The 26,943-nt window shown below is 57.6% G+C and overlaps 2 protein-coding genes across 5 annotated transcripts; one reads left to right on the top strand and one right to left on the bottom strand.

Annotated features, from left to right (window-relative positions):
• Positions 1 to 700: 700 nt before the first annotated feature.
• Positions 701 to 9,109, top strand: LOC103057789 (tumor necrosis factor ligand superfamily member 10-like). 2 transcript variants are annotated; one of them, XM_088151721.1, is made up of 5 exons: positions 701 to 1,117; positions 4,778 to 4,924; positions 5,367 to 5,403; positions 5,591 to 5,701; positions 6,148 to 9,109. In XM_088151721.1, exons 1-5 carry the CDS (start codon positions 851 to 853, stop codon positions 6,591 to 6,593), a joined length of 1,008 nt encoding a protein of 335 aa, XP_088007847.1. In that variant the 5' UTR covers positions 701 to 850; the 3' UTR covers positions 6,594 to 9,109. The 2 variants fall into 2 exon arrangements, with proteins under 2 accessions (XP_088007847.1, XP_007442302.1); XM_007442240.4 differs by lacking the exon at positions 701 to 1,117 and having other exon boundaries at positions 3,028 to 4,924.
• On the bottom strand, positions 8,701 to 24,293 carry CLCN5 (Cl-/H+ antiporter 5). Of its 3 annotated transcripts, none has more exons than XM_088151719.1 (13): positions 24,156 to 24,293; positions 16,660 to 16,813; positions 14,966 to 15,117; positions 14,396 to 14,495; positions 14,125 to 14,315; positions 13,882 to 14,004; positions 13,399 to 13,605; positions 13,160 to 13,240; positions 12,467 to 13,009; positions 11,866 to 12,052; positions 10,355 to 10,753; positions 10,014 to 10,230; positions 8,701 to 9,077 (listed from the first exon to the last, which is right to left on the bottom strand). In XM_088151719.1, the coding sequence occupies exons 2-13, from the start codon at positions 16,793 to 16,795 to the stop codon at positions 8,987 to 8,989; spliced, it is 2,427 nt and encodes an 808-aa protein (XP_088007845.1). In that variant the 5' UTR covers positions 16,796 to 16,813; positions 24,156 to 24,293; the 3' UTR covers positions 8,701 to 8,986. The 3 variants fall into 3 exon arrangements, with proteins under 3 accessions (XP_088007845.1, XP_088007846.1, XP_007442301.1); XM_088151720.1 differs by lacking the exon at positions 24,156 to 24,293 and adding an exon at positions 23,271 to 24,123; XM_007442239.4 differs by lacking the exon at positions 24,156 to 24,293 and adding an exon at positions 22,330 to 22,538.
• Between the last annotated feature and the right edge of the window lie 2,650 nt (positions 24,294 to 26,943).

Raw genomic sequence — 26,943 nt, 5'->3', positions numbered from 1 at the left:
GTGCCGGAAAACTCCAGCCCACCTCTTCTACTATATGCCCAAAGGACCCTCAGGTTGGGGGGCACAGTTGTCAACCTGCACTGTTGGCAGTTGGAGCAGGAAAGGGCTTTTCTCTGTGGACCATTTGGTGCGCTCTGAGCTTGGTGGTTTGCTTGCAGATGTTTCATTACCCAACTAGGGAACATCATCAGTGCTGGTGAGTGTGGGTTCGCTCCCTGTTTATATAAACACTGTCCTGCCAGTGTGGGTGGGTCTGTGGTTTTCCTTGATTAGGGTATTGTTTTCTACCGGATTGTTTGCCTGGTGTTAATCCCTGCTTATCTGGGTGTTGGCTGCTTTTCTCTTAAACTTCGGGGAGGGGGGCTCCGCACGTGCAGACTCCTTACGTGACCCTCGTGTCGGTGAATGCAGCGGGTGAGCCAGCCTCGGCGGGCCGGGCGGGGGGAGGGCGAGGAAACCGTCGGTTAGCTTGTTCGGGTGTCGCCGGGCGTCAAGGGCGGTCCGTTCAAGCGGCTCTGAGGGGCGTGGCACCCGGCCCCTTCTGGCGGCCCCTCGGAGGCAGCGGCAGCCGAGCGGGGCCGGAGGAGAGCCGGACCGCGGGGGCGCTGCAGAGGCTCCCCCTTTGTTTATCCGCCGGCCCGACCTTCGGCCCCGGCCCGCCCTCCGCGCGCTGCCAAGGAGGCGGGTCCGCCCAGCCGTCGCCAAACAACCTCCCCGCGCCCTGCGGAGGAAGCGCCAGAGAGCGAAGCCACCCCTCGCCCACCGGGCGAGCGCCTCCGCGGCCGGAGCTGCGCTCGCGCCTTCCCGTCCCGTCCCGTCCCGTCCCGTCCCGTCCCGCTCCGTCCCCCGCATGGCTCCGTGGAGCGGCGCCGACCTGGCCCCAGCGGCAACCCCCGCGGGCCAGCAGTACTTCCGCTCGGACAGCAGCGACTCGGCCGCCTGCATGCTGGGCACCCCGAGCGGCGCCGAGGGCGAGCCGCCCGCCCGCCCCGAGAAGCGCCGCCGCCGAAAGCGCTGCAGCCCGGTCTGGCTGGCCGTGGCCGCCATGGGCATCGTGGCCTTGCAGATCGCCTCGGCCACCGGCCTCTTCGTCTACTTCACCATGTCTATCGCCAAGGTAGGCAGGCGGGGCGGGGGGCGCTCCGGCCGGCCGTCGGCGGAACAAAGGGCCGGCTCGGGCCGGGCCGGCGGCCGCTGCTGACTTGCTCCGGAGCTGGAGCGGCCGCAGGAGTTCGACGGGAGCCGCCCAGCCGGCCGAACGGAGCCTTCGGAAGTCCCTGGGCCGGAGGTCTCCGGCACCGGGACCCCGATGGCGCCCCTCTCCCGGGCCCCGCGGCGGCGGCGGCGGGGCGACGGGCTCCGGGCGAAAGCGCGGCGCGGCGCTGCGCGGCGTGGCGGGCGGCAACAAGACGGGGCGGGAGAGAGGCGGGCAGTCACGCCAGCAGAGAGGGGAGCGGAGCCGCCCTCCCCCGAAGAGCCCTGGGGCTGGCGGGGTGGGGCGGGACGCCAGGTTACTCAGCTGCAGGAGGGGACGAAGCGCGGCAGAAGGCGGGTTCGGGCTTCGCTTCGTTCTGAGGATTTCCGGGCATCCGTGCTTGAGCAGCTTTTAGGGTTCGGACGTGCAAAACTTTGGGATAGGAACCAGACTCCAGACCGGATGTGTCTCGAACAGATCCTGCCAGACCCACTTTGGCGTGTTTCAGTCGCTCAGTTCTGTCCAGAGATGCTGTAGACCTTTCCTGATTTTGGAGCACCTGATTTGCCCAGGTGCTCCAGGCTATGCTGATTCTACCCTCTGAAGTATGAGCTGGGTGACATGGGGACTGAGGGGTGCATAGGCTAGTGGAACAGACTGAATAGCGGAGGAATTACTCCTATCCTCTTCAGTAGTTTTTACTAACAAGTTGGAAGGTGGGGCTGCTGATCAAATCTACGGCTGGCATAGACTCCAGTGAGCTGCTAGGACCCTAGAAATGATCCTGATAGGTTAGCCAAAGCCACAGAGTGAAAGCTCACAGAGAGAAGTGCAAAGTTCTTCCTCTAGGACACAACAATCAAACACAGCAAGTAGGTGGGGGAACACCAGGCTCGGTAACAAGACTTGGGGAAAGTTCTTGGCACCGCAGTTGGCTGCCAACTGAATGTGAGCCAGCAGGGTGACGTGGCTGTGAAGAAGAGGCAAAAGCGGTTGGACTGTAGTAACAGAAACATAATTTCCAATTATGTAAAGCAGTTGCTTCATTTACTCTGCTTTGGTTGGAGCCCACCCCTTCCCCTTCCACGCTCAGCAGGGCAATGAAGACAATCAGGAGGGTGGAAATGGAGGTCTGCGGAGAGGAGAGGAGGAGGAGCTGGGCCTGTTCCGCCTTGAAAAATGATGCCTGGGGGCGGGGCGGAGATATAATAGTCCTCTTCGGATACCTTAGAGAGGTCACAGGGAGAAGGTCAAGACCTGTTCTCTTTCTCTTTCATCCCGGAGCGGGAGAGACAGAGAAACAACAGACGGATGTCAGAAAAGAATTCCTAATGGTGTAAGAACCATTTGGCTGGAACAACGAGCCAGAAGTGGTGGGTTCCCTTTGCTAGATGTGCTCCTCCAGCCCAGCTGTTTGGGATGCTTTAAGATGGATTCCTGCCCTGAGCAGGGGTTGGGCTCCGTGGCTACTGGCCCCCCCAATCTATTCTGTAACTCCAAGCTAATCAGAGTGCAAGGGAGCGCTGACAAGCATGGGCAGGCAGCTCCAGGGGCAAGGCAGAGGATGGGTCATGAACGATCCCTTCCTTGGCTTGCACAGCCCCAGGAGTGAGTCCCTTCCACTGCCTCCATGATATGCTTCTAGCCTGATCCTGGGCTGTTGGAAGCAACATGGGTGTAGGTTCCCCTGCAAAACTAAGAGAGACTTGGCCTAGTCCCTTAGCAACACAGATCTACACCCTGGTCAAGAAGGCCCAACTGACATGTGGGTGGAGAAGTGGTGGGGGGCTTCCCTGAGCTCCATTAAGAGGGAGGGAGGGAGGGGGCATGAGCTGCGTCTGCTCACTCCTCCACTGGTTGATGCTGCAGCCTGCAGGCCCGACTGAGATTTCCACTGCCGGGAGGAGCAGACCAGTTCTGTGTCTTGGCAGTGTGGAGGTGGGAGCCCGGGGGTGGGGGCAGCGAAAATTGGAGCAGGGCTGAGGACTGTCCATGGGGCAACCGGAGCATTTGCTGCAGCCTCCTTGGGGGTTTTCTGGTCAGGCTTGGAGTGATGAGAGCCACACACTCAGGGCCTCGCTTCCACGAGATGCTCAGCTGGTAACATCAGACAGCCTGAATGTGGGGCCATGGTTTTCAGAGGTGGCCACGTTGGGGCAAGCGGGAGGCCAGAAGCAAGTCTTCTCTTGAGCCAATGAGCCAGCAGACGGCCACTGTATTGGGACCTCTGGGTGTTGCTCCGACTCGGAGGGAAACTTTCAGTACAATGATTAACCTTGCTGGGAAAAGCATTTCCTTGTCACTTCTTAGAATCAGCCATTAAAACTTTTACAGACCTTCCGAATGAGAAAATTGCTTCAACAGCAGCTGTGCTAGCGTCACAGGGCCTTTGTTCACAAGGTTTACGGCCATCTGTCAGGCCTTTTCTGCCCAGCTCTTAATCCCCACTATCAATCAGCTGGCAAGAGGTTTGCGTGCTTGTTTTGTGATGAGGGAAGGATGGGCGCGGCCAAGGTTTCCTGAATTTAGCAACTTCGAGGCTCAGTTTGGGTTTCATTTTCTCTTAATTGCCATTCCAATTCTTTGAGACTGCACAGAACATACAGGGAGCCTGCGCTGGTAGGAAAGCCTCTCTGATGTGCTCCTCATAAGGCCTGTGGAAAGCCTCCCACTTGGTCTATGGCTGTTGGGCACTCCTAGCCTTGCTGGCCAGCCAAGGTGTTGCAGATCAAGGGTGGCATTCCCCCACCCTCTGCTAAGTGGAACCAGGAAGGGCATTCATGGTTTGCTGTGGCCTCATGTACCTCGGTGCACTTGGGGGTTAAACACAAGCCCCGCATCTGCTAAAGAGTTAGGAAGCATCCTGCCATGGGAAAAAGGGGTTCTCCTTCCCCCTGTGCCCCCCGTCACTTGGTGGGGATAGGCTGCTGGGCCAGGCAGTCCTTACCTTTCTTTGGGGGAGCCCCCAGGGGCTCTGGGGTCCCCTTGATTGCCTGTGGGGGTTCCTGCAGGAGCTCTGGCCCTAAGACAGTGTACTGACCTGGCATCGCCAGAGCCCGGCAGCAGTTGTGCGCGCAGCCCGCTGGCTTGCACCGTGCTGTGTGTAGCTGTTCTGATTCCTCAACACCTGACCCAGTTCCTGGTCTTCAAAGTGGGTGCCCAGCGTGCCAACTGGAGTGAGTCACCACTGGAGCATTTGGGTTGGTGCTCACAGGCCTTGGCTGCCTTCCCCTCTGTCAGCTTGACCAAACCACCTTTTCCATCTGCGGTGGGCTGGCATCCCCAGTGGCCGGGGGGGAGTTCATGGCAAGGGGAAGGAGGCTCGAGGCCCCCCAGGCCTCCTCTTCCCCCTGGGGGAATGGCAGGGGCAGCTCTTGCTGCTTCCAGGACCACAACTCAATACCAGCCCCGCTGAGCAACGGTCTCTGCCATAAACATCAATCCCTGCTCTCTGAGGGGCGCCTCACACCAAGGCTGGCATCGCTCAGGTCTGAACGGGGTATCTGGAGCTGCTCTCCCCGCCTGGCAGTTGCGACTGCCTCAGGCCCCTCCCCTGACCCTCCTCCTCCTCCTCCTCTCCAGCTCAAGGCTCAAGCGCAAGGCCACTCGGAGGAGCTGAGGTGCCTCCGGCTGCTCAACAGCCTGCAGGAACTCTCCGAGCTGGAGGACCTGATGAGCAGCCAGCCGTGCTTCAAGCTGGCACTCAGCCTCAAGGATTACGTTGCCACGGTGAGCCCAGCGTGGGCGGCTTCGTGGAACCGCCTTTTCCGGCGTTCGGTCTTTCTCTTGTGTCCTGGGCCCAAGGTCTGGAGCCCAGTCGAAGGGTGCAGGCCTCGGGGCTGCCGAGGAGCCTGGGAGGCAGAAGAACAGTCCTGCTGCGCCCGGGGGGGGGGGGCGTGGGGGGAGGGCAGGCCAGTCCTCTCCGGAACATGCCCGGGCAGTTGTTCGCTCTCTGTCTGGGCATCTCGCCCATCCTCGTCTCGCCCATCCTTTCCGCCCACCGGCTGTGATCCCCGGCTCGGCTCAGTCCAAGTCCGCCTTTATAAATAGGCTCCTGCTTGTCCTCCCCTTTCCACTGGGAGGCTGGGCCCATGGGGGGGCTCAGAATGACCCCAGCTGGAGGGACCGCTGGGCCCTCACCTGAAGTCTCCTCATCTCACTCCCCTTCCAGGTTACCGAAAATGTCATCCGAAGGGGCACGGCAACGGGTGAGTCTGCAAACGGGGAGCAAGGCGACTGCACTGCACCTTGAAGGGGGAGGAAGACATGTCAGGGGGCAGAATAATGGGCATGTTGTTTGGAGCGGGGTCCCTGCAGGGGAGCATGGGAATCGGAACCCCAGAGGGGCATGCAGCCCCCCACCCATTCTGCTGCCCTGGGCCCTTTGGTTTGCAGCAAGGGCCTCCGAGAAGCAGAGGAACCCAAGCCGGCAGTTGGGCGGCAGGCAGCCGGGCAGCCGGCCCTTGGCGCATCTCACTCTCAGGAGGCCGGGGCCTTCCCAGCCAGGTGAGTCCGCAGGGCAGTTGGCCCTTTCCGTGGCTTGGGGGTTGCACTTGGGGGGTTGTGAGTGCTGCTGGGCTGTGCGGGTTCAGCGGGGCTGTGCAAGATCCAAGCAGCAGCTGCTCAAATGCGCCTCATCGGCACTCCTGGACCCTTCCTCCACTCACTCCTCCGCAGCCCAGCGACAGAAGAGGCGGTGGGCTCCCTTAACCCCAGGGGAGGGGGGTCCTGGCTGGGCCTCGCTTGGGCTTGTTCCCAGAGAGGGGCTGGAGCAGGGCCCTTGCTCAGCCCAGGGAGGTCTGCGCAGTCTTATTTCCCGGAAGGCCCGCAAAGCTGATGGGTCTTTCTCGGCTCCTTACCTTGGATCGTGCGAACGCAGCCCCTCCACGAAGCCCAGGGCTGCCCGCGCATCCGCTCCACCACCCACAATGACTTTCTGGCGCTCCCCCCAGGAGGCCTGGGACCAGCATTCTGGGACCTGCAGCAGTCCTGCCAGCACCCCATCGCCCACTGGGCCACTGGGACCCTGCACACGCACCTTCAGAACCTCACCTACCAGGATGGGCAGCTGCAGGTGAGCCAGGCAGGCAAGTACTACGTCTACACCCAGATCTACTTCCGCTACCCCGCTGAGCATGCCAGTGCCCGCTCCCTGAGCCACCAGCTGGTGCAGTGCATCAATCTCCAGAGGACTTACGGGCAGACCATCCTCCTGCTGAAGGGCGTGGGCACCAAGTGCTGGACACAGGACGCGGCCTATGGGCTCCATGCCCTTTACCAGGGAGGCCTCTTTGACCTCAAAGCTGGCGACAGGCTCTTCGTGTCCGTCTCGTCGCTGGATGTCAACTACGACGACGAGGCGGGCAGCTATTTCGGAGCCTTCCGACTCGACGTGTGACGCTGGGGGACTGTTCCCCATTGGCACTCAGACAGGGAACCCCGGCTTTGGGGCCTCACGGTCCCCCGGGCAGAACCACTGGGGGATGCCTGTGCCGCATATCGCTGTTCCTTCTCCTGTTAGTGGTAGTGACCAAGCAGCCCTCAAAGACAAGGGGCAGGACCGGGGGGGTCTGCAGTCCTCCCGCTGGCAAAGTGAACGAGGCCTTCCGCAGACACAGGGAGGTTGCTGGAGCCCCTTCAGGAAAGCTCTTGGTTGCCGTGAGCCTCCGCTGCGCATCCTGGGGAGCAGCAGGCGAAAGGGAAGATGCCCCATGGTAGCCATGTCGCCAAAGCAGCCAGAAAGGCAAGGAAGCTGAGCTGGCCCCTGGCCTATCTGCTTCTGAGCTCTCCTGAGCGTGCTCCAGCGCCTTCTGCTGCGGACCCCTCTTCTGGTTAGCGATAGGCGACCATCTTCCCTTCCTTCGCCTGCCCTTTCTTCCACCCCTTCCAGCTGAAGAACGTGGGACTCCTCTTCCAAGTGCCCACGGAGGACCCAGCCAGTTCCTAACTGAGATGGATTCCTCGTGTGCAGAGCTAACCACTCGTGCGCCTTACAAGCAAGCTGAGCTGCTCCCGTGGCAGGAGCAAGGCCACAATACACAGCTTGCTGCTGGGGCAAGAATGTAGGTCAGCGTGTCGTCTGAGCAAGCAAACCTGCCACGGAGACACAGGCCCGCACCTCCCCAGTGCCTCGTCTGTGCAAGTCTTCTCACTGCACTCGCGCTGGGTGTGACCCTGAATGGCGTCTGGCATTTGCACTCAGCACGCCCTAGCCGAAGTTGGCTGACCTGGAGCAACAAGTCCCTGTGCCCACTTGGCGATGGGGGTGGCAGCCCAACCACACCTCCCGAGCCCTCTTGGGGGAAGACAGCTCTTCGGGCGCTTGGGTCCTTGGGCCACTTTGGTTAGGAATCTGGCTTTTCTGCTTGTGTGCAATTCAATTTCAGCAGGATTCCCCAGGCTGCATTCACCCAACATGATTAGGGTTATCTAGGCTATTTTTTTGTGGCTTAGCATTTTGCGTGACCCCTACTTGGTCAGCGTACGGTTCAGTGCACTGCATGCACCTCGACCAGGGATTAATTTAATAATCAGATGGTGTTGGGTGGAGGCTGCCATTAGGACTACTGAAAGGTTGGGGAAGGGCGACCACCGCAATGAGGTGCTCTGCCGCGCCCAGGGGCACAGCACAGGCAACCTCCTTGATTTCTAACAGGCACCAGCCCTTGACTCTGTCCCCGGCCACAGGGCCTCTTCCGACTCCTCTCAAAGCCCAGCCCCGACTCCTTCACTCGGCCACATGTCATTGTAGTGTGCTGTGTGAACACGGCCCATCTAGCCAGAAACTAGCACGACCTGATCCAACCCCACCTGTCTGGGAAGCTGAGTCCACGTGGCTCTTCCGGTTTGGCGAAGGGCAGCTGAGCCTGAAGTCCACTGGGGCCTCTGGAGCCCCGCACTCGGCCAGGCCCTGGGTACTTCCTCCCTTTGCTCTCGCCCGCCTGCCCAAATCTCCGCCCAGAGGAGGAAGACATCATCTCGCCCAAAAGCAGAAGGCAGGCCCCCGTGCAGCTGCTGCCCTTCCTCTGGACAGACCCAAGCCAGGTGGGTGCCCTGGGCCGGGCCGGGCCAAGCCAGCACATTATTCCTGCAGGCAGCAGACCGGGAGCAAGACGGGAGAATCACGGCAGGAGATTCCCCTAGTTGGCCCGCGATCATCCAGCCCCACTTGGGAAGGTGCAGAAAAACAAATGCCATAAAAGGAAAATGAGCAGCCGAACTCTATTCCCTTCTGCCTGCGTTCACACGGCTGGAGAACGTGCGAAGGGCTTTCTAGTCACAAAGCAGCAAGCCCAGAATTCATGGGTTTGGGACACCAAATATGGGCCACTTTGAGACCCAATGAATAGCTAAGGTCCAGATCTTCAGCCACTTGTACTGGGGGGAGGGGGGAGGGAAGGCTGCAGCCAAAACTGACCTCCCCAACCCACATACAGATCCCCACTTCCTCCCTCCCGTCCGTGGGGTTAGGCAAGAGCGACCCCTAAAGAAGCAACCACTGCCAATTCAGTTACATCCTTTCTTTTACTCTGGAGTCGACTCTCCTCCCCAATGCAGCTCCAAAACAATTCTATGATAAGTCTCTCCTTCCCAAGAGAAGATTAATTTCCACAGATTATATAGTGCAATTGGTTATCTTGTAGAAAAAAATAAAACATGATTATCGCTTGCTCCACATGGAGAAAACTGAAGACAGCTCTGGATTCTCAGTAAAAAGAGAAGCAAAACTCGAGGGTTCCATCCAGCCAAGTTCTGTGGGGCGGAGGAAAACCTCCTGGCCCCTCTTAGGCTTCAGTTGAACAATATAGAGTCTGGATCCTGGTTTGCCATTTGTGCTATGTGCTTTAATACATCCTTTTTGGTAATAATTCCTAGCAGCTTCCTGGAAAAAAAAAAGATAAACACTTGACCTAAGTGGAGAACAGGGCTCCATTTCTGCCTCAATGACCACATTCCTCCCTTCCCAAGTTCAGATTCAGCCACAACTGGGGCCTTTTAACACCCCCCGCCCCATGAGAGGAACAGCTATCCAGTTCCTACCAGATGGAGGGAGAGGCAAGTCATGGCAGCCCTATGGGCCCAGAAAAATATCCCCCCAGAAGGCCCCTGCTCCTTAGAGCCCCTTCCTGGCCCCTCGCATCAGGACAGAGCCTTAACTGGGACCTGGGCGAGGAAGCGCCTGTCCGAGTCTTTCAAATGTAGCATTTTGAAGAGCCACTAATCTGGACTCCCCCAAATTCCATGTCAGCTCTTCCAGGAGTGGAGAGAAGTTTGCTATCATACACATATCGTTTGTATATACAATATATTTTTTCATTATTGCCAATGAGTTGTCTTGTCTCGCTTTCTTGAAGTCCTAAAGCAACTCCAAAGAGATTCTCAAAACCAGGGAGAGACCAGGAAGGGCAAGGGCAGCTAAACCACTTCCACGTCCTTATTGGGTGGGCATCTGGGGTATTCTGCCCCATTGGGGAGAGCTACAGAATGGGGACGCTTCACCTCCAGCACTGTGGGAACCCAGAGGGGGCCATGCTGCAAAGCTACAGGACAGGGCTGGCACTGGACAACAGTGGGGCACGCAGGGACTCATGGTTTGTGATCATGCAGTCTATTTGCTGATCTGCCACCCCTACCTGTTACGACTCTGGGCGTACATCAGGCACTTTCACTACAAGTCAATGAATATGCCAGACACACATGGTTCTCCCATCACGCTAAGCCCAAACAAGCAAACCAACCGTGGTTTAGTGTGATGCAACAAGCTGTTCCCTATCGTGCAAGGGACAAAGCCCAGCAGAGGGGCCCTTCCCCTTCTCACCCGTTGTGTGTGACCAGGCACTGGCGTAGCCCAAGTTTTCGGAAAATGTCCACCACAATTTCCATGGGGGTTTGGTCTGTCACAGTGAATGGGCTGAGGTCAAGAATGCTGCGCAGCTTGAGCAGGGAGGGGGAGCAGGGAGGCAGCGGGGGGGAGTGGTCGGTGAAATAAATAATCGAGCTGCTGACAATCCCTTCTTGCTTCTTCCGGGCACTTTCTGCGGGGAGAAAGGGAGAGGATGAGAACTGATGAGGCCAGCCCACACCCTGCCTTCCTGGGTGTCCGGGAGACAGAAGCGACCCCACTCCAGGCATTTCCAGGGCACTTCTCGGCTCGCTCACCAATGGAGATGACGAGGTCTCGCCGGAGGACAAAGCCAACAAGGCGCTGCGACTCTCTCGACACCACGACAGGGTAGCCGCTGTAAGTGGTCTCGTTGATGATGGCCTCCACGTCCTCCACCGTCATGCTGTCCTGCGTGAGAACCGTCAAGGCGGGGTCGTTGCGCCGGGGCCTCATGACATCCATGGCCAGAGTCTTGTGGGTGAACTCTTCCTTGGCCTCCAGGAAGGGGTAGCCGTTCAGGCGGATGTGGGCATCATAGATGCCCTCCCGGCCAATGGCATCAGCCACCCATTTGCTGGTCATGGCAGCCGCCATCAGGGGCACAATGTACTCCAGCCCTCCTGTGAGTTCAAACATGATGACCACCAGGGAAACCGTCATGCGTGTCACTCCCCCTGCAACATCCAAATAGGCATGTGAGCAAGACGCTTGCCCTTTCTAAGGATCACCCTGGCATGTAATTTCAGCCTCCTGCTTTGTTTCAGAGGGCAGCCTCAGGATGGGCCAGGAAGAGCGGCAATAGCCCCACTGGTCCTGAATTCCCAGCCGTACTCCTTTATGAATATTTTTTCTTAAAGGAAGATTTTACAAAGATTGAAAAAACTACAAAAGCACAGAAGAAGAAATAGAAGAAGATTATAAAAGGGTAAAAGAAAAAGTGAAGAATAAGAAAAAAGCGAGAAAAAGGTACCTAAAGAAGCGACTTCCAATCTTCTTTGCAGCAGTTATAAACATAGCAATTACCATCTCCCATATTGCGTATCATGGTTCCCTTCTTCCCATAGACAAACTTTTTTCATCAATAAATCATGAAATCAGCAGTTCATTTTTATCCATTTTCAGCAAAAAATCTATAAAGGGTTTCCAGTAATTCCCCACTGTATTTCGATTAACAAAGATTTAACAGAGGGCGACCTGGGAGGGTGCCAGGGGGGGTCAGACCTTTCCCTACAGCCAGCAGCCAGATCTGGCCAAAGCACTTCTAGTTGATGTTTCTCAAAACTAAATTGATCAAAATCAGTAACGGGAAACAACTGGCATGCAGGTTCCTCGGCCCCTGAACGGCCCCTCCTGCAAACCCTCTTAACAGGAGCTCGGCTTCTGTATGAAAAGGAGCAAAGGGGTGGAGTTCGGTCAAGCAGCTCCTCAGCCTCCCCGGTTCCCTTCCTGTTTGCTCTCTGGCTGAACTCAACCGACAGCCAACAGTCACTCAGAAAAGCCTTTTTTAAAGCGCTCAGGAGTGTTTCGTTCCAGCACGGAAGAGCAGCTGTATCTGCGACATTCCTGTTCCCTCCACGTTCAAGCCAGTATCAAGAAGGCGGGCTTGAAAATGAGCCGGAAGCCACGTGTTCCCCGTTCTCTGCCAGACCACGCTCAGCAGATCAGCCACTTCAAAGGGTTTATTCGGGGGCCAGGAGGGGGCGGACTGGTCGGTCTGGGACTCTGGGGCAGTTGGAAAAGCACCAAAGTTTGAGCTGGGCACGAACCCTGCTTGGCAGCTACTCACCCAGGCAGGCGGCAGCCCCCACCATTGCGTAGAGGCCGGGCGTAATGCAGTCGGCGCCCTGGCTGCACCAGCCCTTGAAGATGGGCCAGTCGTGATGGTAGTAGGCCAGCTGCTCCATGCCCACTCCCAGCAGCCGGCCTGCAATGGCCCCCACGGCCATGCTGGGGATGAAGAGGCCCGACGGCACCTGCAAGAGAAACCCCCTCAGTGCAGCCAGAGAAAGCTGGCGGAGAGCGGAACGGGCTGCCGCTTGGTCAGCTCCAATGGCAGGACTGACCTCAAGCTTCTGGGCCAGCGGGGGAAGACTGGTGCTCCTGGATATGATGCTCCACAGAGTCTTGCATGGAGATGGGCCCTGCAGAGCCTGGGGGGGCGGTCTGACAACTGCCGCCTCCCTCTGCTCCTGTTCTGCCACCAGATCCAGCTACTCTTGTCTCAAGACATCAGAATATATCTCCAACCCCCAAGCCTTTGCACCCCAAAGCTTTGTGGCTCAGGAGGGAGACTGGGGCTGGGGCCCATGCCCCCCAACCGGCAGCCCCCTCCTGCCCTTCTCCAGAGAGCAAATCTCAGGCGATCTGCAGGACTCTTCCCACCTCACCTTCATGCCGAAGGTGAAGATGGTGATGAAGACCTTCAGAAGGAGGGCCAGCACCAACTGCCACATGGCCGTGCGGACGCCAGCGCCAGCGGCCCGGTCGGGCAGGTCATCCCCCTTGGTGCTGTTGGAGGCACTGAGGTAGTCGCAGAGCTGGGAGGCGTCCAGGAGGCTGCAGTCATTGAAGAGCTCCGAGATCAGCTCGCTGGTGCTCATGCGGGTGTACTCATTGGGGAAGGCCAGCAGGGCGGTGAGGCCAGTGACCACCATCACCTCCACCACCGGGTACCGGCCCAGCTGGCTGGTCTTGCGCCGCCTGCACCAGGCGATGTTACTGCGGATGAAGAAGGCCCCCCAGAGTCCCCCAAAGATGCCCAGCAGGATGAAAGGTGCCAGCTCCAGCAGGTGCCAGGGGCTGTGGAACTCCACGTAGAAGAGCACCAGGCGGCTGTTCCCAAAAGGGTTGATGGAGCGCAGGGTGAAGGCTGCCACCAGCGCAGCAAAAAAGGAGCGCCACAGGGTCTTGAGGGGAAAGTAGTAGCTCACCTAGGTCGAGGCAGAGAGGAGGGGCGGACTCAGCGGCCTGGCCCTGCTCGCCTGCAGCCCAAGGACTGCCATCCCCACAGCTGTTCTGGGCAACCAAAGCAGTGCGGGAGCAGGAGAGCCAAGGTGGAGAGCAAGCCCCAGGCCTCTTACCTCTTCCAGGCTGAACAGGACGCCACCGATGGGAGCGCCAAAGGCCACCGACACACCAGCGGCCGCAGCAGCTGATAGCACCTAGATGGAGGACAGCCGTCAGCAGCGCCCCTCGGGACAACACAGGCCACATGCAACCACCCATTTCTCTTTGCATCTCGGCTTTCTCGGCAGGAAGGGGCAGCCAGCTTGAGCCTGTGCCAGGCCTATGCCAAACAGCGAACTTGGCCCGAGCTTACCTCCCGGCGTTTGGCCTCGTTCTTCCTATACTTGGTGAAGAGGTGGCAAAGGATGTTGCCGCAGCAGCAGGCGACGTGGACCAGGGGACCCTCCTTGCCCAGGCTCAGGCCTGACGAAACGGCCAGCACCAGGGTGACGGTCTTGATGAGCAGCGTCCACTTGCCCAGGTAACCTCGGATGATGAAGCCACTGAGAATGGTTTTGATCTGAAAGGCAATCGAAGCTGCTGGAGGGGAGGTGCTGCCCGGCGGGGAGGAGAAGTGTTCGGCTGGGGGCCCATCAACTTCCATTGCTAACCCTGAGAGTGCAGAACCCCTCGGGAGAGCAGCACAGTCCCTGGGCGAGAGGGACATCATTGGGGCAGGACAGGAAGTGGGGGGGACGAAGAAGGCAAGTGCCCCAGAATGGTTCAGAGCCCCTGGCCCTGCCGTGCTGCAGCAAAAGCAGACCCTTCCTCACAGGGGAGCCAAGAACGGACTCACCTCTGGGATCCCTGAGCCACATGCGTATGGAGCAAAGCCCCGGACAAGCAACACGGCCAGGAAGGAGAAGAGCAATGCCCAGAGGACGTAGATGAAGTAGTTGAGGACATAGCCCAGGGCTCCCTACAGTGGTGAGAAGCGGGGGGCAGCCCGTGAGGCTCACTGGACTGCTCTGCAGGGCTGGCCTGTTACCTCGAGCAGCAGACAACCCTCCCACCCAGGAAGCCAGACCCGGATGCGCACCCCTTCCTCTCTGCCGGTCAGCAGCTGTGCCCAGGTCCTCCATTCCGGGCACTTGTCCCTGTCCTGGAAGGTTGTTTTGGACGAGCTCCAGCAGCAGTGCTCGTGGTTGTACCAGAAGCCGTTCAGGCAGACCCCCTCCTTCAGGTCCGTCATCCAGTGGGCGGTGATGTCGATCAGGCCGGCCAACGCCCCTGTGGTCAGAGATGACGTCATAACAAGGGGAGCGGCTCGACCAAGACCCCCCTTCTGCCCAGCAGCTCCGGCCCCTCACCTGCCGACAAGCCGATGAGCAGCATCAACAGCCATCCTGAGAAAGCGTCACTGACGCTGTGCACCAAGGCCCACGTGGACTCTTTGCTTTTACTGGCGATCTGGGGAGGGAGGAGGCATTTAGAGGCAGTCTTCTTCACCAGCCCCGTGCTGCATGGAGCTCTTTGCCCCAGCCCCTGGGACCAGAGCGCTCTGGAAATGACTGGAGAAAGGTCTCCTCCAAGGGGTCACGCTGACAGTGAGCAAGCCGCATTCTTCCTACGCACGCTGCGGCACTGAAGCCAGGAGAGACTGGGGGCGGCCTCCTTCCCTCCCTCCGGGCCTGCTTTCGGCCCAGCACATTCCTTGGACGCAGGCCAGGCCTCCGAAGCGTTTATGGTCACCGCCAGAGAGAGATCGACCTTTTCCCAGCTCTGATTCCAGGCCGCTCTGGGATTCAAAATACTGCTCCCGCTGAAACACAGACCTTTGCACAAAGCTGCAGAAGCCCCTTCCCCACCTACGGGGGCCCAAGGGCCGTGGCGTCGGCCCTCCCATTGGCAACAGGTCTACCCTGGAAGTCCCGACTGACCTCTCGGTGCCTGTCGCGGTCACGAGACTTTTCGCGCACCCAGTCAATGGTGTTGAAGTCTTCGTAAGTCCCCACGCCAGGGAGAGGCACCTCCAGGAAGTCCATCACCTGCCTCACCCCATTCATCCCACCTCCATTGTACGAGGAGAAACCTGCAGAGGATCATGAGACGCCACTTACCTCCCTGTCACCACAGGACAGAATGCAAAGTCCCAGGGGAACAAAGGCGCTTGATGAGAAGGTGGCTGGGCTGAGAGTTAATCTTTAAGCAGCTTCGGGAGGGAGGAAGGGGAGGGCCAATAAAACAGCTACAGAAAAACTCCAAGCGCCTGCCCAAACTTTGCTCGGAGCCAGACCAAGATCACCCTCCAGGGCAGGTTGTTAAAATAAGACCGGGCTGTTGACGGCCCTTTGTCCCAGAGGGGGCAACCAGCCACCCCGCCCCCACCGCCTTCCAACCTCCAGCTTTCCTTTCCGCTGGAGCCCACGGGCACCTGTAAGAAGCCATCCTGAGGGCTTCAAAGACGAGCCTCAGGATGTCCTCACGCAACAGACACGAGCACGTGATTTCCATCAGAGGCGGCAGGATGCCTCCCCATTTAGGCTCAGATATTTTCACTCCAGACGTCCGCCCCACTCCTTGCCGAAACTCACTCCTACGCTAGCGGGCAGGAAAAGATCATTTGGTGGGATGGACCCGTCATCTCTCCTTGCCTGGGACTGCTAGGAGCAGAAGACCTGTTCCTATGTCGAGTGGGATCAGGGCTCCAGTCAGCTCAACTCTGCCTACGTGGATTCCTCTAGAGGATCAACCCCAACAAGAAAGCTTCTGCCTGCAGCAGGCACCCAGCCACTGGGTTTTAGCTTCCAATGCATCCGGTTGAATTTTAGTCTGAAAGCTCACTCCTCCATCCTCTTAACATTAATCAGTCCAGCAGAAAGACTATCTCCATTTGTTCGGTAGAATCTATGGAAGAGTGTGGAGTCACCTGCTAGGGAAGCCAGAAGAGCCAGCGTAGCCTACGTCTTAGCAGCACTGGTCCAGGACTTCCCTCTTGATCTCTCTGTGTAATATTCTGGGTGGCTCTGGAGAACCTGCTGCTCTTTGGCGCACACATAAATACAACACCATTGTGGTTTGTGGTGAACAAAACTGTTGAGACACCTGGGGAAGTCACTCGTGCCAACCACACTGGTGTAATGGGCTGAACCTCTCCTGCGGGCGGTGATGATGCCATAAAGGTCACCCAATCTTCAAGCTGAAGAGGAGCTAAAAGGTTACCTAAGTCCCAGCATAGGTTCCTAATTAGGTGACCTCCTGAACTCTGCCTAAATATCTGTTCAAGAGAGTCTTTGTGACTGGAACCACTGGGTTTGCATCCCACCCCCTCCCAAAACATCAAGAAACCACCTGCTCTATCCTATGCGTGAGACGATCCTTCAGGCACACGCACAGCAATTCCCCAGGCTAAACCTGCATTAGCGCCTTCAAATTCTACCTCTCTCCTCCGGCTCTGCTCCGCTTGGTCAGCATTTGAAACAGGCCCACAAGGATTTCAAACTGCAATGCTCAGTTTCTCTTCTGCTCCAAACAACAGCTGTGACTTGTCTGACCCCAGAGCAGCTGCATGGCATCCGCGGAAAGCCCCCAAATGGAGAAGCAAATGAGGCATCGCCAGCGGGCTCCAAGTTACCTTCCACCATCTCTCTGTCCAGAGGAGGAACATCATCCGCCATGGAGAAATCCAGCATGCCCCCTGCGACCTCCACCATGTCTTCATCACTGCTGCTGCCCTGGAAACTCCCGTGCCGGAAGCCCTTATTATTCATGGCCAAAGGGCACCAGACCTGCGACGGGGGAAGCAGAGGTCACTTCTTCTTGCACCGTAACGGGTCGTAAGAACGTAAGCTGTGACCTGCTGGATCGGACCCCTGGCCCATCTCGTCCAGCAGCCTGTTCTCACAGTGGTCCACCAACTACACCAGGAAGCCCACTGGTCTCCCAGCAGATGGCCTTCAGAGGCAGTCCCACTGCCAGCAAGCGTAAGGGCCGCTGATCCCCAGGACTTCCATTAATTGGTCCAACCCTGGTTTAAAGCCAGCCAAGCTGAAAGCCAGCAAGTTGAATCACATGTTGCATTAAAAAATAAAAAAGTATATATCCTTCCATTTGTGCTGATTCTTCCAGGATTCAGTTTCATTGGGTGACCTCTGTTCTAGTATTTTGGGAAGGGGAAAATAGCTTCTCCTTGTCCACTTTATCCATACCATGCATAATTTTGTACACCTCCATCATGTCCCCTCTCATTCACCTCCTTTCTAGACTAAACATCCTACAATGTCACAACCTTTCCCCGGAGGGAAGTCGTCTTCCTCTGAACCTTCTCCAGCTCCGCTACATCCTTCTAGAGGTGCAGCACCCTTGTTTTCCCTTCCCTTCCCCTCTCTCTAGACCCCCCTCTCTCTCATGGCATCGCCCTGACCTGTTTCTGCAAAAGTAGGATGGGGAAAGATACCCTGAATCGTCAACACATCCGGGAGAGTGATTTAAAGTACAGTATTTAAGTTTGGGGAAGGCAATTTTATCAGCACATATGAAGTGTGCAGCTCTTTGGCCGTTTTTTCCAGCTTGTCTCAATGAGCTCTACGGGGAGCTTTCCAAGACAGAACACAAAGGCATCTCCACCAAAGCCCCCCAGCTCTTCAGTCACACGAACGGCACACCAAGGCGAGGGGAGAGGTCTTCCGCAGAGGAGACATGCAAGAGCATAAAGGCCCTTCCGTGTTTGGAGGCATTTAAAAGGAAACATCTTAGGGGAAGACGCGGGCCCGTGCCGAGAGGTTTCCTCGCTGACGAGAAGCAAAGAGCAAGGGCTGCTTTGCTACGACAGTGTGGTGCAGCCTCAAGACAAAGAATCGAAACATGAGGCAGGCTGCAAAACCAAACTCACTGGTCTGACTTGGGTTCTCTCGACCACCCAGCATGACATGTCCCCCCCCCCCCGGAAATACCTGTCCTCTGCAGCAGGGCCAAAGACTATGCAAGGCTGCCCCCGCGTGGTGGACTGCAGGCCCAGGGTCAAACGTGCAGCGGAGTGAGCGGGAAGCGGGAGCGTTCCCTATAATGCAACCCCCCCCCCCGAAAGCCTGCTGTGAAGGGAGTTGGGCAGGCCGGCCACGTGAGCGGTAAGGCAAGGGAGAGACCTGGCGCCAGAGGATTGGCGTGTAGCGGCTTCCTAAAACTGCAGCCTTCTGCTATGGAGGATTATTAGAAACGCTTTGCCGAAGCTCACCAAGGAGACAAACATTCAGCCTATCAGAGACCCGACTGCAGTTATGACACAGGGAAACACAAAACAACCGGCCGTCGCGTCCGCGTCCCCAGGCCTGGCTGGACACCAGGTCCGCAGCACCAACTGGCACAGCAGCCCCTTTAGCCAAAGCACTCCGGCCGCAGGTCCGCTCGCAGGAAGAGTTTCAGACTCAGAAGGCGGCCAGGAGGGGAACTTTCCCCAGGAACAACTATTTCATCATAGCTGGGGGGGACATTGTCTTGGCTACTTATGAGGCATAAATAACGAAAGTCGCCTGCAACTGGGAGAGCTATCAGCACGCTTTACTTGTGGGGCTTATTGTCTCTGCAAGACCAGGAGGGGGGCAGAAGAGGCATGAGACGTGGGGGCATGGGCTCGGGGGGCAGAAGGGCTCAGAGCGACCCGCTCAAGTTCTCACCCACCTTCTGAGCAGCCACTTCAACAGCAAGGTGTGGCTGCAAGTGGGGATTCAATGCCCCGTCTTTCTGCCCCAGCCCCTCCAGGCTGGCAAGCAGGTTCAAAGCGAGTCCTGCTCCCTAGACCCATGCTCCATCACTCCCCGTAAAGCCACCACCATGTGGATTTATGGCGCAGGACACGGCTGGGCCAAGCAGTTCTGGAGCACAGCAGAAAAAGACCCATAATGCTCTGCCATGAAATCCAGTGAGGAGCCAGCCAGGAAGCTGCACCGGCCACGCAGGCCAGACAGATGTGGCTCTTCTCATCTTTTATCTTTTTGACACATCCTGACTTCCGGCACACGTGAAAAGAGCCCAACTCAGAAACCAAAACCGCTAGACGTCCAGCACCGAAACAGTTAAACGGTCCTTCAGCCCAGGCTGAAAGAGCACCGTGAAAAGCCCCCAGGCCCCTTCTGGAGAAAGCGAGCCTTTCCGAGGACTTCCTGTTTCTAGGAAAGGCAGGCTGCCTCCAGAAATACTGTCCAGAGAGGCTCCCCAGTTCCCAACGGGGACCTTCAGGCGGCAACGTGGCTCCTTCCCGGTGGAAGTGCCCCCTCTGCCCGAGTTGGTTCCAGACTCCCTGCTCTAACTTGCTGAGCTCTTAAGACAATAAATTCCTTTTAAAGGGCCAACTCACACCATTGCCTGGATCAGCAGTGACTTGGCAGCAGAACATGCAAACCTTTGCACTTCCAGTGCAATTTCACAACAGGAGTGTTCTACCAAAAGCATTTCATCGGAAGTGGTTCACTCACCGACCCACCCACTCAAACAGCTGCAGTGTTTCTGTAGCACTCATGTAAACAGGTTTTGAAACAGACAGAAATTATAAACCTACCTACCTACCCACCTTCCTACCTATTTATCTAGGGAACCTGAGCCTGAAAATCAGAATTTTTGCCGAGGACCCTTTTCAAGCTCAGGAGCTCTAGGACTTCATAGCAGATCAAAGTCCACTGCAATCAGTTGGTGCATCATAACCTCCCCCCTCCCCAAACACGTGTTGCAAGAATTCTTTTGTATGCTGGTCTATGACCATAATAAACATTGATTTGATCTGACCCTGCACAATTCACCCATATACTCCCTCAGGGGAGAGAGAGGTCCTCTTCAGCAACGCCCCCACCTGTAATCTCCCAAGCTGATGGTGCCTTTTCAAGTTCTCTTAGCTACTAACCCTTCACTGTGGGCTATGTCTTTATCCCCCCGACTGAGAGCATTTGGGCCCAAGTCAGGCAGAAGCATTTCTCTAGTCCCGGGAATCAGCAGTAGCAGCAGCAGAGGCTGGAACGGGTTCAAGGCGGCGTTGACATGCAGAGAGGCAACCAAAGAGGTCGAGCGAGCACAGAACTCACCCACGCCCCAGCTAAGCGGGCGTCTCCCCATGAACAGCGACCCTTTCAAAGGTGTTGTCTGATGTTGCCTGCTCCAGAGGGACCCTTTTAAAATGAGGCCAAGGAGGGGCAGCAGGACGGCAGACAGGCAGAGGTGGAGCTGAAAAGCAAATGCTCCTGTTGGGCCCAGAAGTCCCAGAGAGCCCAGATGATTCTCTCCTGCCCCCAGTTCCAGGGCCAATTTCCACACACTGGTCAGGACCTCCGAAGGAAAGACATTTGGTTTGGTTTGCAACATTGGTGGCTGGACAAGTCCTGGTGGGCTGGCATATCGTTCAGAATGACTGAAAACCGCAATGCAGATTTCAAAGTTTTTGGCCACACTGGACAGAACCTGCTCTGGGAGGCAGGAAGCCTCTGGAGAAAAGCTCATCAGGGTCTCTCTTCTGGCATGCTGGTGGCTGCCTTGCAACGGAAAAGCCTGTCCAAACCTTTCTTTGGTGGGATACGTGGACAAAGAGCCAAAGGAACGTTGCCAATCTGCCAGAATCTTATGGCAAGGTGCCAGATGTTGCTGTTTCAGTGCAAGACAAGAGAATGACACCACTAAAACCATCCCCACTATGGTCCCACCAGGAAAAGGCTTCCAACCTCAGGGCTCACTCAATCTACACCACCAGCTGCCCCACAGCATCCTAGAAGGGTCTTCACCAGGCTTATCCGAAAGTGCCGGGATCCTTAACACACTAAGTAGGTTTTCAACTGTCAAAAACAGTTCCCTTCTCAGTTACATTTTGCAAAGAGCTCCCTTTTTTCAAGGGAGAGATGCGGAGATGCTGCACTCCAAATCTGCCAAGACCAACGAGGAGTGATGAGACATCTCCCAAAGAGGTCCCAGGGACCTGAAAGATTGGGACAAGGAAGCCCACCCAGTGAACTCAGGGAAGCCATGCTCTTCAGGAGGGCTGCTCCCTGGAAGACCCCAAGGGCCCATGAATGTTGGCAACAACCTGTGGGCCTTTCCAGCTCTGCTGGTGCCATTAATCCCTCGCCCACCCTGTTCACATCCTGAGCACAAGAAACAGCATGGTGAGAGAGGAACGGGCGACTCCAGGAGAAGCTTGGCTGGTGGAAGCGCATCGGAGGCCACTAAGATGCTTCCGACTGATCAAAGAGACTGAGGCAAGCAAGTTGTGCGCAGGAGAAGCCAGGGGCCTATTTCTGTGCTGTGTGAGCCCCCAGCCAGCCATGCAGAACCAGGAGCGGGAAAAGAAGAGGTCTTCAGGCAGCTGCAGAGACCTTCTCTTGCTTGGTCAACCAACCCAGAGCAAGTAATCAGGAGCAAAAGTCACAGGTGCAAGCTCAGGAATCACAGGAGGGCACGGGCCATATCAAACTCTTGCTGTGAGTTACGGCTACAGGAATAGATGCTTAGGAACCCAGGGCATGTGGCAAAACATGGTGCCTATGAGCTTGGCTTAAAAATAACTGGCAGGGCACTCTGCTTCACAGCTTCTCCACCTGCTTTTCTGGGGTGGGGTGGGGGGTCTTTGCATGTACAAAGGAAGGCTGCTCAGCTGTGAAGACCAGTCTTGGCTTCCTCTCCTTAAAACTTCTCCGATCTCTCTAACCAAGTCCACCTAACCCATAACATACGTCACCATTATGGTCTAAGTACAGCCTCTGCATAGTGCCTGGATTCCGTTCCCACTAAATCCACATCAAAACCGCAGGTAATCTAAGATCACACGGCCACATAGGTCACCATGCTGACCATGTACAAACACTCTGGATTTGAACCCACAATCAGAGCAAAAACATCCAAGAGAAAAGCAGACATAAATCAACAGGGCCACGGCATACCCTGGCCCTGCAGAAAGGCCGGTTCCCATGGCCAGGGAACAGCAGCTAGGCCCTCGAATAGCTCAGATTTAAGCACACTCATGTCTGAAGAACAGTCAGCCTGAAGACTTTCCACAGAAAGGAGTGGTTTGGTTTTCAAGGAAGCAGCTGAGAAAGCAGAACAGAAAGATTGTGTTCCTGCAGAGGCAAACGAGCCCCAAGTGTGTTTTCCTTGAAAATGTCTGGCTACCTCCTCCACTGAAACCGGGAGAACCAACTTCCTTCCTCCGTGCTGAGCAAGGCCATATCTGCATTACAGCACATCCCCCATGAGTCAACAGGATCAGCCAAGGCTTTGCAACATTCATTTCACTTGCCCAAATATTTCTGAACGGAAGGTACAAATCACCTACATCTGCTCAGGGAGGTTTGACCTTCAACATCTCTGCGAAGGGCCCAGGAGACAGATTTCTCTACTCCATCTGGACCCCAGACCAGGCTTATAGGCTTCCCAGTCTATAAAGGCTAAGAAGAAAAATACACATGAACCATGCTGGGAAATCTTGAGTAATGAAGTCTGTGGAGAAAAGCGAATTCTCTGTTTGTGTGCAGGACGCCAATTAGGCCCCTCCATAGTCAGAGGTTGAACACGACCGCCCCACACCTGCTTATGTGCTTCCAGTGACAAACTGAGAACAGCTGCTGGAAGGGAGAAGGCGCCACAGTTCAGGGTCTGCTGCTCTTCCACTGTCCACGGCGGCCAAGGGGGATGCGGGACGGCCTGCATTCCGGAGCTGGGACCACAGTCTGGGCACCAGCAGGCCTCTGGGGTTTTCTGACCTTTTGGCTAATCAACGCCAGCACCACTTGGCAAACCGAGTAGTGGCCAAAAGGGTGGGGGCAGGAAGAGAGCGCTCCACAGCCCCAATCCCCCCTCCCATGGACTTTCAGGTGGACACCAGGGATCCCTTTCACTGCTAAGAGCGTAAGCGGGTCCTGCTGCTGGAATGACCCAAGTCACCTGGCCAGCGATTTGGGCCCACTCTGGCCAAGCTCCAGGAGGCCCATGAGCAAAGGCAGGGGAAAGATCCGCCTCCAGCCCATCTCTCCAGTAACTGACATCCAGAGGCTCTGATGACCCAAGTGGCCGTGAATTCCTCAAGCCGCTAGTAACACAGGAAGAGCAGCACTTGTTTGGTTCTTCTCGGATCTCTCCCAGTGAATCACTGTGGACAGCTCAATATTCCCAACTGCAAGAAGAAAAATCTCCCAGCAGGTCATTCCTATTTATAGCCACCTCATCTTTTTTTCTAAATTGGGAAGTGTCCCCAGCAGGGAAGATGTTCTTCATCACCTGGGCTGATCAGGGGCCCAACAATCCGGGGAATCACAAAACTGCCCATCGGTGCAGAAGCTCTGACGCTGGTCCTGGGATGGCAGCCCAGACCCCTGAGCTGGCGAGGGAATATCTGTACGCAGAATGCCAGCAGGTCCAAACAGGACTTGGGAAGACTCCCCTTGGCACACTCCCTCGCATTCATGGCACCTCCTCTTCAGTCACCTCTAAGGATTGTGGGTGGTCAGGTTCTGCCCAGGCCGTAGATGCACCGGAAAACAAAGCGCCCGGACCGGCCATTAGAGAGCTGGCCTCTTGCTCAGCGGAAGGCAGGAAACGAGCCGGGCTGCCCAGACTATCAAGTGACGGCAGATCACGAGCCAAAACGAAGCATTGCAGAGCAGCAACAGGCGGCCGAGGCATCGCCAACCTGCGGCTTCGCTCGGCGTTTTGGCACCTTGCAAGCTGCCAACGGGGATTCGGTGCCAGCCGTCAGGGCCAGCGGGAGAGAGCTGGGCGAGGCGCGTCGCGTCGCGGGTGACGCCGCGCTCCGCTGCCCCCCGCGAGGACCCGGCCCGGGCGCTCGAGGAGCTGGCCTGGCCCCAGGCTCCGGCCTCCCCGTCCAGGCCGCGGCCCCCCCGCCGCCCGGGGCCCGACCGTCAGGGCCGTCCGCGCAGCAGCTTCGCCTGGCGCCCCCGGGCGAGAAGCCGCGCGGGCCTCCCGGGCGGACGGCTCGGGCCCCCGCGGGAAGGAACGGAAGCGGCGGGCGCCCGGCCGGGCCGCTCCGCCGCCGAGCGAAGCGCAGCGCGAAAGCCGCCGGTGCAGCCCCCGGGACCCCTCGCCCGTCCCGGCAGGCGCGGGGCCCGGAGCGAGGGGACCCCCGGGCGCGGCCCTCGCCCTCACCTGCGCGGCGCCGGCGGGGCTCCTCCTCCTCTCAGCGGTCGGGCGGACACCGGCGAGGCGAGGGCGGCGCCATTCGGACGTGCGGGGAGGGGCAGATCACGTGACTCCCGGCCGTCTCCCGGCCCGCCGCGGAGCGAGGGGCGGTGCCTTTCCAGCGCGCGCGCAGCCGCAATCGGCGGGAGAGGGCGGTGCCCGAGCCGCCATCTTTGTCCCGGGCCGCTGACGCAGGGCCGCGCGCGTCGCGCCGCTTGCCGGCTGTTCTGGAGGCTGGTCCCGAGGAGGGGCCCGTTCGCCCGCTGCCGACGACGCGGCGCCCCCGGACGCATCGCGCGGCCGCGCCTTCCCGCCAGCCGCCCCGGCTCGGTCCTCGGCGGGCGCGCGCTCGCTCCGGCCAGGCGGGCTGCGGTCCCCTCGGGGGGCGAGCAGGGGAGCCCAGGGCGTTCGCCTCATACCACCGGCGCGTCTGGGGGCGGGCGGGGGCGTCCCTGCCGCCCGAGCTTGCGCAAGGGGCGGCTGGCTCGGGGGAGCTGCCCGCCCTCGGGCCGGGGGGAAGGCCAAATGCGCCCGCGGTGCGGCTCCTTCGGCGCAGCGAGGGCGGCCGGGGACTGGCGCGGAAACCGCTTTGGGGCACCCGCGTCGACGGAACCCTAACCCGGAAAGGAAGTTAACACCGGGGTCGGTCTGGGTCACCGGGGGGCCCCCAGGCCCTGCGGGGGGAGGAACTTCGCAGACGGAGCTCCCTGCAGCCGGGGAGGGGAGGGGAGGGGAGGGTCGGGTCGGGTCGGCTTGGCTTCTTCTCCTTCTCCCGGAGAAGGGCCCCGCACGCCCCGCTGCGTCCGAGAGGGCGGGCAGGCCGGCAGCCGCCGAGCGTCACGCGCCCTGCCGCTGATGCTCGTTTCCGGAGGAGACGGGGCCTTCGTCGTTCTGAAGCACCCCGAGAAACCGGAGCAGGATCCCCGCCGCCCCCGCGTCCTCCTGTCCCCACAAGGCCTTGTGGCGGGGGTCGGCCGAGAGAGTCCGGGTTAGTCGCCACGTGCTTCCTCCATCTCAACCCCTAAACGCCCGCACTGCTTCTGAGAGGTGGCTCGCAAGGGGCACTCCTGTTTTGCCCATACGAAGTTTAGGGAAGGGCAGCGCGTCGTCGTGTTCTCACCCGTGTTTTCTTTTAAGAAAGGATTACGAGTGGACCCTGGACAGCTCTGCTCTGTGGTGGCCCCTTTGTCACGGCCGACCGAGGAGGAGTTCAGGGCATCTCGCAACTTCCCGGCAGCATCTGGGCTCCTTCCTTGATTGCCCTCCCAGCCGCTGCAGTGCACATCATGAGATGGAAGTGCAAGACAGTCCACATATGGGTGGCCCTGGATTACAGAATGGGGTCCGGAGGTCTCCTGTTGCCCAGGGTGGGACCAAGAGCTTTTGGAGAACCAAAACAAAGCAACTGTTTTCTCACACTTTGGGTGCTTCCTCTGACGTTCTCCTTCTGAGAGGAGCTGACTTGCTTACAAGTTTCCAAAGTAGGGTGGGGCAGGAGGTGGCAGGAAGACGGTCTGTTTGAATTGTCACTCTTTCAACTACCAGCTCTTCCCCCCACATTTAGGACATCTTCCAGCAGTTTTTAACTTAAGCCTGCTGTCCTGTAGTTGAAGAAACTCTTTTTAACTTATCTAATTTAAGTGTTGATTTATTTATATTTCTTAAATGTTCTATTAAAACCCTTATAGTAATAATTTTTTTCTTTTAATTCATACTTTCTCTAAAAAGTTATATTTAGAGTTGAACACAAATGGCCGTTTGACATTTTCCACCCAACTTGAAGTGAATTATTTCTCTGAATTTCTCCAGGAGAAAGAAAAATGTTCCCACCAAATTTCCTCAACGGCAGGAATCCCCCAAAGTATCTCTGTTGAAAAGTTCCTTCCTGATACTGTATCTTGTGATTTCCAGGAGGTGGGTGGGGGAGGCTACAAATACTGTAGGTCTGTTAAATAAAAGAGGATTTCCAAGGCCAGGCATGGCCACCGTGTCTCTCTGAAGTCAAGAACACGCTCCACGTGGAACATTTCTCTGGAGTTCTCTTTAGAACAAATGTTGAAAGCCCCTTTTCTTTCTTTCTGTCTTTCATCCTCAGAGTGAATTAGAATTAATGGGAATAAACAGGAGGCTGTCTCTGCCTAGCACCAGCTGAAAAACAGGCAGCAGCAAAGGGAATACCCCTCCCCAACCTGGGAAGGACACAAGCGGGGTGTCTTGCCGTGGGGAGGGGAGATGTGGACAGAGGAGTCCCCCATCCTTCCCAGACACGATCCGCTCATCCCAAGACGCAGCTCCTTCGTAAACCCAGGACAAGATCCTGCCAGAGGGGTCCTGGGCCTCCCCTGGGACTGCTGTTCCCAAGTTGGACCTGCCAAGAGAGAAGCCCCTACGAGGCAGGCGGTTCCTCTGCTGGAGTCTCTGGGGGCCGAAGGGAAGTGGGCTGGGAGCTTCGCCACTGCCTTCGCTGCTTGGCTGTTGTTTTCCCGGAAATGCCCCAGTGAGTCCTGGGCCCAAACTCCTTCACTGAGACGGGACTTGCCGCGTGGCTTCCTGGTATCGCTCGACAGCCCCGTGCCTGCTTCAGAAAGAGAAACGCCAAAGAGAAAGGAATTGAAACTACAGCCTTGGGGAATTTTCAGTGTCACTCCCCCCGCCCCCCCCCCCCCGTGCAAGCCAGCCCTCTAAAACATTCCACAGAAAGCTTGTTGTCTTGAACTGCAAGAACTCACCACCACAAGACACAGCAATGGCCAGG

The sequence above is a fragment of the Python bivittatus genome, unplaced genomic scaffold (genome assembly GCF_059951505.1).
Source record: "Python bivittatus isolate LINGU-HERP-01145 unplaced genomic scaffold, Pbiv_v1 ctg000670_np1212, whole genome shotgun sequence".
Classification (NCBI taxonomy): Eukaryota; Metazoa; Chordata; class Lepidosauria; order Squamata; family Pythonidae; genus Python; species Python bivittatus.
This window is presented reverse-complemented; position numbering and strand designations above follow the sequence as displayed.

What these genes read in the sequence shown, in the direction of transcription:
- LOC103057789 (XM_007442240.4), top strand. Translation starts at nt 4,499, where the DNA reads ATGGCAAGGGGAAGGAGGCTCGAGGCCCCCCAGGCCTCCTCTTCCCCC. An exon ending in TCAAGGATTACGTTGCCACG is followed by an intron (nt 4,925 to 5,366) that starts GTGAGCCCAGCG and finishes CTCCCCTTCCAG; the next exon opens with GTTACCGAAAATGTCATCCG. An exon ending in CCGAAGGGGCACGGCAACGG is followed by an intron (nt 5,404 to 5,590) that starts GTGAGTCTGCAA and finishes TTTGGTTTGCAG; the next exon opens with CAAGGGCCTCCGAGAAGCAG.
- CLCN5 (XM_088151719.1), bottom strand. Translation starts at nt 16,795, where the DNA reads ATGAATAATAAGGGCTTCCGGCACGGGAGTTTCCAGGGCAGCAGCAGT. An exon ending in ACCGCGACAGGCACCGAGAG is followed by an intron (nt 14,496 to 14,965) that starts GTCAGTCGGGAC and finishes CTCCCTCCCCAG; the next exon opens with ATCGCCAGTAAAAGCAAAGA. An exon ending in GCTCATCGGCTTGTCGGCAG is followed by an intron (nt 14,316 to 14,395) that starts GTGAGGGGCCGG and finishes CTCTGACCACAG; the next exon opens with GGGCGTTGGCCGGCCTGATC.